The following is a 12486-nucleotide window of genomic DNA, read 5'->3' on the forward strand; positions in this document are numbered from 1 at the left end:
AGACGCCCTCTACGAGGCCGTCCCCGGAAGTGGCGTTACGCGCAGCTTCCGGTTCCGCCTGTTCCGGCGCACCTAATCGCCGAGTGCACGTGCCTGCCCCCTGGTTAAGAGTTGCAGGTAGCGGTAGCGATGGACACTCTGGATCGAGTTGTGTAAGTGCGCTGGGTCTCAGCCCCGGGGAGCGTTGGGGTGAAAGGGTCCCGTGATGGGGGTGGTACTGTCTCGGCCTCTCACTCTTCCTGGTTACCCCTCTAATTACCTGGGTGGGGGCCAATCGATCACCAGCCCGGGTCCTCCTCAGCGCGAGTTGCTTGCCAGGAGACAGTGGGGAAGCTCTCAAGTGGGAGCCGTGGGATGGGAGGGATGTGGGATTGAAGCGTTGGCCGCTTTTATCCTAGCCAGTTGAAAAACGTCTGACTTCCGAAGTATGAGACAGATGGTAGAGTGGGGTTAGGAGCACAGCCCTCGGAATCCGACAGATCTGAGTGACAGTTTGGCGCGTCCACTTAAAGCTTTGTGACTTTGGGTCATTAAATATCTCTAAATCTCAGTTTACTCTGTAAAATAGCGCTCACCATAGTCATACTTCATAGAGCTGTGAGGGTTAGTTTCGAGAATGTATGTAGAGCCTTTGCTGCAGCACTTAGAAATGTTCATTAGTTTTTTCTTTTCCTTCCAACTTTGTACACTCCTCTGAGTTATCCTTGAATGATACCTGTTTTAAATTTGTTCAAGAACATTTGGGCTAAACAGCCCTGCTGTTACTTGCTGTGATTTTCTTGCTATTTACCTAGGTTAACATGTATCCAAAACGACAGTTTTAGTCATTCAGAGATTTTGCACACCTGCTATGCCTCTAGCTGTTTGGACTACAAAGAGTAGTTTACTAGGTATTGGGACTAGTTCACACCTCAATTAGGAGCAGGCAGCTAATAAAACATGTTAATTGCTATTTGCATTTGTTGCTGTTTAATGAGATACAAAAGATAGAATAATTTGTATCTTTATCAACCAGTAAATGATTAGAAGTTTTATATGTGACATTTTATCTGGAGGAGTATTTTAAAAATCTACATGGGAAACTTAAGTGTATGTATAGTCTCTTTTTCTTCCCAAAGTGTCCATGGGACTGGACGAGGGAGGGTCATAATTATTTGGGAGGAAGAATTCTTTCAGTAGATGGCAGAGAACTGTCTGAAAAGCAAAGTGCTCATTGTAGAGGAAGCAGAGGTGAAGCCCCTCTTTTGAACAGAAGTGTGTAAAAACATGCCACTCCTACTGTCACATCATAAAGTCAGAATAAAGAATTTATTTTCCCTTCATATTTTACAGGGTAATTGATCTAGACGAATTTTTAAATCTAGATTTAAAAAAAAAATTTTTTTTGAGACAGGATATCACTCTGTCACCCAGGCTGGAGTGCAGTAGCCCGATCACAGCTCACTGCAGCCTCGACCTCCTTGGGATCAAGCAGTCCTCCTACCTCAGCCTGCTGAGTAGCTGGGACTATAGGCGCACACCACCACAGCTAATTTTTGTATTTTTTGTAGAGACAGGGTTTTGCAGTGTTGCCCAGGCTGGTCTCGAACTTCTGGGCTCAGTGATCCATCCACCTTGGCCTCCTAGAGTGTTTTTATTACAGGCTATGTGCCACCTCCCAGCCCTAGCTCATTTTAAAAATTGGCCTGTTTACTTGCTGTGTGATCTTGGGCACATTACCTGTCTGTTCAATTGCCTCATCTGTAAAGTGAAGATAAGAATTGTAACTCGCGCGTGGAGGCTCACGCCTGTAATCCCAGCACTTTGGGAGGCTGAGGCGGGGGGATCATGAGGTCAGGAGATCGAGACCATCCTGGCTAACACGGTGAAACCTCGTCTGTACTAAAAATACAAAAAATTAGCCGGGCGTGGTGGCGGGCACCTGTAGTCCCAGCTACTCGGGAGGCTGAGGCAGGAGAATGGCGTGAACCTGCGAGACGGAGCTTGCAGTGAGCCGAGATCGCACCACTGCACTCCAGCCTGGGCGACAGAGCGAGACTCTGTCTCAAAAAAATAAATAAAAAATAAATAAATAAGAATTGTAACTCTCAGGATTGTGGTGAAGATTAAGCCTTAATAGAGTGACTCCATGTAAACATCAGCCTTATTATTCCCCATTGTTGGCAATAATATTGGCATTCTCAGCAATGATGTTGGAGTGCAACAGTGTATACTTCCTGGCAGGCGTTGTGGTCTTAAACCTAAAAGAAAAATAAGCAGTCGTTAGTCTTTTTTTTTTTTTTTTTTTTTTTTTTTGAGACGGAGTCTCGCTCTGTCGCCCAGGCTGGAGTGCAGTGGCGCGATCTCGGCTCACTGCAAGCTCCGCCTCCTGGGTTCACGCCATTCTCCTGCCTCAGCCTCCCGAGTAGCTGGGACTACAGGCGCCCGCCACCACGCCCGGCTAATTTTTAGTATTTTTAGTAGAGAAGGGGTTTCACCGTGTTAGCCAGGATGGTCTCGATCTCCTGACCTCGTGATCCACCCGCCTCGGCCTCCCAAAGTGCTGGGATTACAGGCGTGAGCCACCGCGCCCGGCCAGCAGTCATTAGTCTTATGTTTAGTAAATGTCCACAGGTTGATCAGCAGTTGATGCTCAATTCTTTGTATTAGGGTACAGGATACAGTTTGACTACTTAAAGTTTGAAGAAAAAAGAAGAGTAAGGAAGAGTAAGAGAAAAAAAACAGCGACAGTATTTACTTGAGCCTTTTTTTACTTAAAAAAAAGATTGGAAAGAGCAGTAATAAAGAATGGTGGGAATACAAAAATGAAAGCTTTTTTTTTAAAGCTATCAAAACACTTATTTAACAATAATAAGGAAATATCTTTTACTAATATCTCCCAAAAAAGTGAGATTTTGGCCAGCCCTTGTGGCTCGCACCTGTAATCCCAGCACTTTGGGAGGCCGAGGCGAGCGGATCACCTGAGGTCAGTAGTTCGAGAATAGCCTGACCAACATGGCGAAACCCTGTCTCTGCTAAAAATACAAAAATTACCTGGGCGTGGTGGTGTGTGCCTGTAATTCTAGCTACTCGGGAGGCTGAGGCAGGAGAATTGCTTGAACTCAGGAGGTGGATGTTGTAGTGAGCCAAGATTGTGCCATCACTCTCCAGCCTGGGTGACAGAGTGAGATTCCATCTCAAAAAAAAACAAAAAAAAGAAAGTGAGATTTTTTTTTTAAGGGTGGAACCCTAAGTGACAAATATGTTTTTAAGAATTTTCATATTAGTTAAGTCATGGCTTTGCAATGTGAGGAAAATGTTTAAATAGTTATGAATTGTGCTTTTCTGAACAGAAAGCCCAAAACGAAAAGAGCCAAGAGATTCCTTGAGAAGAAAGAACCGAAACTCAATGAAAATATTAAAAATGCCATGCTGATTAAAGGGGGAAATGCAAATGCAACAGTGACAAAAGTACTTAAAGATGTGGTAAGTATATATACTTAATCTTTAAAAGGTGTTGAAGTCATTTTAGAATTTTCAGCATGCTAGGGTGGGCTGTCGGAGAAATACGTAGATAAGCTTGCCTTACCATAAGAGCTACTAGTCTTAGAGAAGAGCTAAAGTTGGGGGTTTATTTACCTTGCGTGGCACCTTTTCTTAAAGCAACTAGTTCTCTTAGTAAATTTTATTATTGTTTTTTAGGAGCACAGGTGGGTCTGGTAGAGTAAAGGTCTCCCTTAGTAAATTTAAACTGTTTTCAATTACTAGAATTTGGCTTACTTACATTTTAGGAAAAAATCTAATTTGTAAAGAGAAGTGACTGCATATTCCTGTATATTTAGTCATTCAACAACACCGGTTACTGTGCCTGTGCTGGGAATTAATAGGTGAGACACAGTTCTTTCAGTGAGCTTAGAGAGATAGACATGTGAAAAGTTCTTACATTGTGCTGTGCTGGAGGCATGGACAGGGTAGGGTGGGAAACAGTTAAAATCACATAGGGGAGGCCAGGCACGGTGGTTCACGCCTGTAATCCCAGCACTTTGGGAGGCCAAGGCAGGAGGATCACGAAGTCAGAAGTTCGAGACCAGCCTGGCCAACATGGTGAAACCCCGTCTCTACTAAAAATACAAAAATTAGCTGGGTGTGGTGGCGGGCGCTTGTAGTCCCAGTTGCTCGGGAGGCTGAGGCAGGAGAATCGCCTGAACCTGGGAAGTGGAGGTCACAGTCAGCCGAGATTGTGCCACTGCACTCCAGCCTGAGTGACAGAGAGAGACTCCATTTCAAAAAAAAAAAAAAAAAAATCACATAGGGGGACCCCCACACAGGGTAGGTTCCCCCAGAGATAACACTGCAGCTTCATTTTGAACGAGAAGTTGGTGCAAGAAGTGGGAGAGAAAGAGAAGACCCTCTGAGGCTGAGAAAGAAGTTTGTGCAAAAGGGAATATGAAGGAGCATTGATGCATTTGGAGAACTGTAAATAATTGGGCATGGCCAAAGGAGAGTGGGCTAGATGAGGCTAGAAGAGGAGGCATGGGTCACATAGTAACATGAAATTTGAATTCTAATCTGAAAGCTCCGTGTAGTCATTGAAAGATATTAAGCAAGAGATACCATCAGTCCTTTTAATTGGCTTGATTAGAGAGGGTTGAGAGCAAATGTAGGAAACTAAGCCATTGCTGCCAGCTAGGTGAAGAGCATCTGGAGTCCAGTGGTGGCAATGAAAATGAGAAATGACCAGAAAGAATAGATGTTGAGGAAAGAAGAGTTGGGAACTAGTGAAAAGTATGACTTCCCAGGTTTTTGGCTTGAGTGCCTGATGGGCAATAATGCCAATTAGAAAATGTATCAAGTGGAGCAGGTTTGGAGGGAAAGGTGAAAGGTTCAGTTTGGGACATGTAATTTAAGTAATGAAAATAAAAGCTTTGTTTTTTCTACCTCTGTAGCCTAGTGTACAGCCCAGTGTCTGGACATAGTAGGTACTCAATATATATGTAATCAATGAAAGAAAGGCATAGTATGGGCCAGGCGCGGTGGCTCACACCTGTAATCCCAGCACTTTGGGAGGCCGAGGTGGGCGGATCATGGGGTCAGGAGTTCGAGACCAGCCTGGCTAACACGGTGAACTCCTGTCTCTACTAAAAATGCAAAAATTAGCCAGGCATGGTGGTGGGTGCCTGTAATCCCAGCTACTAGGGAGGCTGAGGCAGGAGAATCTGCTTGGACCTGGGAGATGGAGGTTGGAGTGAGCTGAGACCACGCCATTGCACTTACTCCAGCCTGGGCAACAGAACAAGACTCCAACTAAAAAAAAAAAAAGGCATAGTATGTGGAGATATCTAGTAGGTTATTTGACTAATTAGGCCTTGAGTACAGCCAATAGATCTTTGAATTAAATCGATTAAGTAATCGAATACATTTTTGTTGTTGTTATTGAGGTGGAGTCTCACGCTGTTGCCCAGGCTGAAGTGCAGTGGTGCCATCTTGGCTTACTGCAACCTCTGACTCCCGGGTTCAGGCGATTCTCCTGCCTCTAGCCTCCCAAGTAGCTGGGAGCCACCACACCCAGCTAATTTCTGTGTTCTTTTAGTAGAGACAGGGTTTCCCCATGTTGGCCAGGCTGGTCACAAACTCCTGACCTGACATGATCTGTCCACCTCGGCCTCCCAAAGTGCTGAGATTACAGGAGTGAGCCACCACGCCTGGCTTTGAATACATTTTAAACTTGACCAAACTCTATGCCTGATAAGCATAATCAATTCAGATGTCTGAATGCCTTATATAGGCCCATCCCTTTTTTGAAATGTTTGTCTGAATTTCATTGTGCTAACGGGAAACTGCCCCTCTCCTTCTAGTATCCATCAGCACAATGACCCTGCATATTTAAGTAAGCTTTAAAAGCAGCACAATATTACAGATTACTACAATAATTAAAATTCATCATGATGACTCTGAGTCATCAAGAAGAGGTGGCAATGTTTATTACACGGAAACAGGGAAATAGTTGGCCAAGAATCATCAAAAGTTTTAGTACTTAAAAAGGTAGATTTTACTGTTGCATTTTCTTTGTTCACCAACTCTGATAGTTGATGAATGATTATTACACCTTATTTTTCATTGTTTCCCTCATTTACCCATTTCTCTAATGCAAGGTAGTACCTGATGACATCTTTGTTATTCTCTATGGTAGAGCAGTACTGGCCATACAAGTAATAAATGATTATAGGCCAGGTGTGGTGGCTCACACCTGTAATCCCAGCACTTTGGGAGGCTGAGGTGGGAGGATCACTTAAGCCTAGGACGACAGCCTGGACAACAAAGTGAGACCCCATCTCTATAAATTAAATTTAAAAAAATAATAAAATACAGCCTGGACAACATGGTGAAACCCCATCTCCACTCAAAATACAAAAATTAGCTGGGTGTGGTGCATGTGTCTGTACTTGGGAGGCTGAGATGGGAGGATCACCTGAGCCCTGGAGTTTCAGGCTGCAGTAAGCTTTAATCACGCCATTGCACTCCAGCCTGGGCAACAGAGTGAGACCCTGTGTCAAAAATAAATAAATAAAATAAAATGAATGATTATTTGTGGATAGGTAGAACTAGGAAAAAAATGAAGAACATTGAATAATAGGCATTTTTTAAAGAGCTGTGTTTAACCTCTGGCTAGTATTCTAATTGTCATCATTGTGACTGTTTCTAAGTTTTCTGATCTCCACACAACATTATTTCAATCTATCAGCCTTTCGTGATATAATTTATTTTTTCTGTTTTTGTCTACTACTTTTTTTTTTTTTCTGAGACAGGGTCTCACTCTATCACCAGAGCTGGAGTGCAGTGGTGCAATCACGGTTCACCACAGCCTCGAATTCCTGAGCTCGGGTGATCCTCCTGCCTCAGCCTCCCAAGTAGCTGGGACTGCAGGCATGCACCACTATGCCTGGCTAATTTTTGCAGTTTTTTATGGAGACAGGGTTTTGCCATGTTGCCCAGGCTGGTCTCGAACTCCTGGGCTCGAGTGATCTGCCTTGTCCTCCCAAAGTGTTAGGATTACAGGCGTGAGCCACTGCACCTGGCATTGTTTCCCTAGAGAGAGACTGGACTAAGTCGAGTTTAAAGAAATGAAGGAAATTGTTTAAGTTGGATAGACTATTGACAGGGCATAGAAACTTTTAAATAGGAAAGTCTAGTCCAAGAATATTAAGCTTACATTTCAAGTTACTGTAAGTGATGAAATGGGAGCCAGGCAGAAGCCCTCAGAATAAGATTGAGGCCCCAGAGCAATCTTGGAGAGTGACTGTTATGATGCTTTATTTTTATTTCTGCTTTTCAGAATGTGTTTTGTTTTGAAAGCTATAAATTTTGTTTTACAGTATGCACTGAAAAAACCATATGGTGTACTATATAAAAAGTAAGTCATGATTTCTTTTACTGTATTTTAAATGATTTTGTTTCATTATAAAAGTAACCACTTTATGGAAGATTTGGAAAACAAAAACTTTTTTTAAAGATATTAAAATTCCTTGCAGTTATTAATATTGTAATTTCTTTCTTTTGGTCTGTTTTTTTCATTTGTATTGAATGTCCTTGCATAGTTGTAACCATAGCATATATATTTTATTTTGAAATACGGATTTACAGAAAAGTGCAAAAATAATGCAGAATTCCTATATACCCTTCACCTGGCTTCCCCTAATGTTACATCTTGCATAACCATAATGCAATGATCAAAACTAATAAATTAACACCGATTCACTCATGTTAATCAAATGACAGACATATTTGATTAGCACCAGTTTTTCTTTTTTCCTTCTTTTGAGACGGAGTCCTGTTGTCACCCAGCTGGAGTGCAGTGGCATGATCTCTGCTCACTACAACCTCTAACTCTGGGATCAAGCAATTCTTCTGCCTTGGCCTCCCATGTAGCTAGGATTATAGGCACGTGCCACCACGCCTGGCTAATTTTTGTGTGGTTTTTTTTTTTTTTTTTTTTGAGACGGAGTCTAGCTTTGTTGCCAGGCTGGAGTGCAGTGGCATGATCTCGCCTTGCTGTAACCTCTGACTCCCTGGTTCAAGTGATTCTCCTGCCTCAGCCTCCTGAGTTGGGATTACAGGCATGCACCTCCATGTCCAGCTCATTTTTGTATTTTTAATAGAGACAGGGTTTCACCATGTTGGCCAGGCTGGTCTCAAACTTCTGACTTTAGGTGATCTGCGCGCCTTGGCCTCCCAAAGTGCTGGGATTACAGGCGTGAGCCACCCCGCCCGGCCCAGTTTCTTTTTTCATTCTTTTCTTTTTTTTTTAAGATGGAGTTTCACTCTTGTTGCCCAGGCTGGAGTGCAGTGGCATGATCTAAGGTCACTGCAACACCTGCCTCCTGGGTTCAAGCAATTCTCTTGCCTCAACCTCCCGAGTAACTGGGATTACGGGCATGCGCCACCACGCCCGGCTAATTTTGTATTTTTAGTAGAGACGGGATTTCTCCATGTTGGTCAGGCTGGTCTCGAACTCCCGACCTCAGGTGACCCGCCCACCTCGGCCTCCCAAAGTGCTGGGATTACAGGCGTGAGCCACCGTGCCCGGCCTTAGTTTTCGTTTTAATACTCTTTTTCTCTTCCAGGATCCCATGTTGCATTTAGTTTTCATGCCTCCTTAGTCTTCTCCAATTTGTGACAGTTCCTTAGTCTTTCCTTGTCTTTGATGACCTTGACATTTTTGACAAGTACTTGTCAGTTATTTTGTAAATTATCCCTCAATTTGGGTTTAAATTTTCTCATGAATTGATTGAGGTTATGCATGTTTGTCAAGAACACTACAAAAATGTGTGCTTTCCTCATATATTCTTCTGGATTATAATCCAGTGTTCTTAATTTTGTTGCTTAAATTGTTCTGTTTGGCAATTGGGAACCCCCCCCTTTTTTTTTGTTTGTTTGTTTTTTTAGTATGAGACGGAGTCTTACTCTTTCACCCAGCCTGGAGTGCAGTGGTGCAACCTCAGCTCACCACAACCTCTGGCTCCTGGGTTCAAGCGATTCTCCTGCCTCAGCCTCCTGAGTAGCTGGGATTACAGGTGCCTGGCTAATTTTTGTATTTTTAGTAGAGACAGGGTTTCACCATGTTGGCCAGGCTGGTCTCAAACTCCTGACCTCAGGTGATCCACCAGCTTCAGCCTCCCAAAGTGCTGGGATTACAGGCGTGAGCCACTGCTCCCAGCTGGGAACTCTTTTACGTTGGTTCCTATGGCCTTTCAACATGCCTCCTGTTTTTGAGCACTTCCTTACTTTCTAACATCACAAAATTATCTGGGTTCATCTTGTCTTTTTCCTTACCACAGCCCTGGAATAAGCTACAGTCATCCCTCAGTATCTGTGGGCGATGGGTTCCAGAAACCTCCCCTTATTAAAATCTGGGTATGCTCGTCTCTTACATAAAATGGCCTAGTATTTGCATATAACCCACACACATCCTCCTGTATCCTTTTTTTAAAAAATGCTTCCCATAAAAGTAAGTTGCATATACTTTAAATCATCTCTCGATTACTTATAATATCTAATATAATGTAAATGCTATGTAAATAGTTATAATGCTATATTTTCTGGTTTATCCTGCTTTTTATTGTTCTTTTTTCTTTTTATTTCTTAACTTTTTTTTTAGAGACGGGGTCTCACTGTTACCCAGGCTGGAGTGCAGTGCATGATCATATTTCACTGTTGTGAGCCACTGTGCTCGGCGCCCCCTGCTTTTTTTTTTTTTTTTTTTTAACACACTTTCTTTGTCTATTGAATACCGTCAATCTGTGGTTGGTCAAATCAATCCATGGATGCAGAAGGATGCAGAATCCATATGTACAAAGGACTACTTATTTTCCACGAGCCTATAAACTCCATGAAAGCAAGCATCTTGTTTAATGTAGTAGTATAGTATCACTAGCTCCTAGAATGGTAGCCTGGCATATAACAGGCACTGAATAAATATTTGAATGGATGAATATCCTTTCAATTGTTTTATCATCTGAATATAAAATTACCTTAATATATTAATTGTATATACTTATTTAGATTATTAAAACTGTCACTTTTTTGATATTCTTAGGAAAAATATTACAAGACCTTTTGAGGATCAGACATCACTGGTAAGTATAATAATCTTTATGATTTAAGAAAGCATATAAGTAGTAATTATTCAGACTAATTCATTTGTACTCCAAATTTGTGATTTTTTAAACATTAGAAGTCATCCTGTGTGAGGGAATTTTGTGTAAAATGGAGAGGAAATACTTTAAAAAATATCTATAGATCTTTCATTTCACTATGGCTGGGAAATGTATTTTTCATTGCCTGCAAATATATTGATAAAATTTTTAAAACTTGGCTGGGCGCGGTGGCTCACGCCTGTAATCCCAGCACTTTGGGAGGCCAAGGCAGGTGGATCACCTGAGATTGGGAGTTCAAGACCAGCCTGACCAACATGGAGAAACCCCGTCTCTACTAAAAATACAAAAAAAATTAGCCGGGCGTGATGGCACATGCCTGTAATCCCAGCTACTAAGGCGGCTGAGGCAGGATAGTCACTTGACCCTGGAAGGCAGAGGTTTCAGTGAGCCGAGATCACGCCATTGCACTCCAGCCTGGGCAACAAGAGTGAAATTCCGGCTCAAAAAAAAAAAATTTTTAACTTGAGTTGCATTTAAAGGACATAATGAATTTTCAAAAGGAAGTTTGTTATAGATCTGTTTTTATAAAGCAAGTTTGAGTTTTAAAAATATGACTCTTCCTTCAGATGTTTTTACTCTTTTTTTTTTGAAGATTGGGTCTTGGTATGTTGCCCAGGCTGGTCTCAAACTCCTGAGCTCAAGCAATCATCCTGCCTCAGTCTCCCAAGTAGATGGGACTACAGGTGTACACCATCACACACAATTGGATACTTTTAAAACAAGGAACACTACCTGAATTATTGCTAACAGATGTCAGTTGCTTTCCTAGAGTTAATCAGATTCTTATTTGAGTGTATAGTCAACCAAAACTAAATGAAAAAACTGGTAAGTGAAATCAAAGATTGTTTATAGTAAATGGAGAATGATGAATGTACTTTCAGTATGTGATGATATTGGTTTCTTCCTTAAGAAAATCATCAGGGGCCAGACACAGTAGCTCACGCCTGTAATCCCAGCACTTTGGGAGGCCAAGGCAGGAGGATTGCTTGAGCCTAGGAGTTCGAGACCAGCTTGGAAAACGTAGCAAGACCCTGTCTCTATTTAAAAAATAAAAATAAAAAAACTTAATATGATTATGTTTTCTTGATAGGAACCCACTGTTTATTTTGAAATAGGGTCTGGCTCTGTTGCCTAGGCTGGAGTGCATTGCAATGATCTCTGCTCACTGCAGTCTCCACCTCCCAGACTCAAGCCATTCTCCCATGTCAGAAGCAGGGACTGCAGGTGCACGACACGATCCCTGGCTAATTTTTGTAGAGATAGGGCTTTGCCATGTTGCCCAATCTGGTTTTAAACTCCTGAGCTCAAATGATCTGCCCGCCTTGGCCTCCTAAAGTACTGGGATTATGGGTGTGAGCCATCACACCCAACCAGGAACCCATTATTTGTTTTTTTTTTTTTCTTAAGGTCACTTGACCTTTTTAATGTTTTTTTCTTTTAGTTAGTGAATTTAAAAGAAAGAAATTAATCTCGGCCGGGCGCGGTGGCTCACGCCTGTAATCCCAGCACTTTGGGAGGCCGAGGCGGGCGGATCACGAGGTCAGGAGATCGAGACCATCCTGGCTAACACGGTGAAACCCCGTCTCTACTAAAAATACAAAAAAAAAAATTAGCCGGGCGTGGTAGTGGGCGCCTGTAGTCCCAGCTACTCGGGAGGCTGAGGCGGGAGAATGGCGTGAACCCGGGAGGTGGAACTTGCAGTGAGCCGAGATCGCGCCACTGCACTCCAGCCTGGGCGACAAAGCAAGACTCCGTCTCAAAAAAAAAAAAAAAAAAAAAAGAAATTAATCTCAATGATTGATTAGATTAAAATCAAATAATCTTATTGTAACTAACTGCAGTGAAAATTAAGATAGTATTGATAAAATGCATTTTACTCAGTTTTTTTCAAATTACTTTTATTTGTCTCAGGTTTTTTACAGTCATTTGTTGAAAAGATCATGAAAGTAAAAATATAAGATTTATCTCAGAATTCTCTTTCATATAGTACTTAATCAAGGCCTGGTTTTGTTTTTGTGATACCATAATGCTTTTAGTTGCATGACCACTTTGTGGCAGTGTTACGTAGTGAAAGCTGTAGCATTTGAGCTTTTTTAGTCTAGTGTTGATAAAAGCTGACAACAGCTTTTCTTACACTTGAGGTTGTGACATTCCCTCTCTTTGATCTCCCACCTCCAGTTATAGTATATATTTATTAGCTATCTGAATCCCAGACCTACGGAGCTCAAAATGGCTATGGAAGGAGTGGTTGTGTTGGAAATAGTGGTCAATTTTCTCCTCCTGACCCTCTCCA

General features: G+C 42.2%; 1 protein-coding gene across 1 annotated transcript in view; it reads left to right on the forward strand.

Annotated features, from left to right (window-relative positions):
• Positions 1-11: 11 nt before the first annotated feature.
• Positions 12-12486, forward strand: part of RPF2 (ribosome production factor 2 homolog) — a 45134-nt gene continuing 32659 nt past the window's right edge. The window contains exons 1-4 of the mRNA XM_031012556.3: positions 12-152; positions 3333-3465; positions 7353-7390; positions 10073-10112. Of these exons, the coding sequence (XP_030868416.1) occupies positions 130-152; positions 3333-3465; positions 7353-7390; positions 10073-10112 (234 nt within the window). The 5' untranslated portion in view covers positions 12-129. The remainder of the gene's footprint in view (positions 153-3332; positions 3466-7352; positions 7391-10072; positions 10113-12486) is intronic.

The sequence above is a fragment of the Gorilla gorilla genome, chromosome 5, assembly GCF_029281585.2.
Source record: "Gorilla gorilla gorilla isolate KB3781 chromosome 5, NHGRI_mGorGor1-v2.1_pri, whole genome shotgun sequence".
In the NCBI taxonomy this organism is placed as follows: Eukaryota; Metazoa; Chordata; class Mammalia; order Primates; family Hominidae; genus Gorilla; species Gorilla gorilla.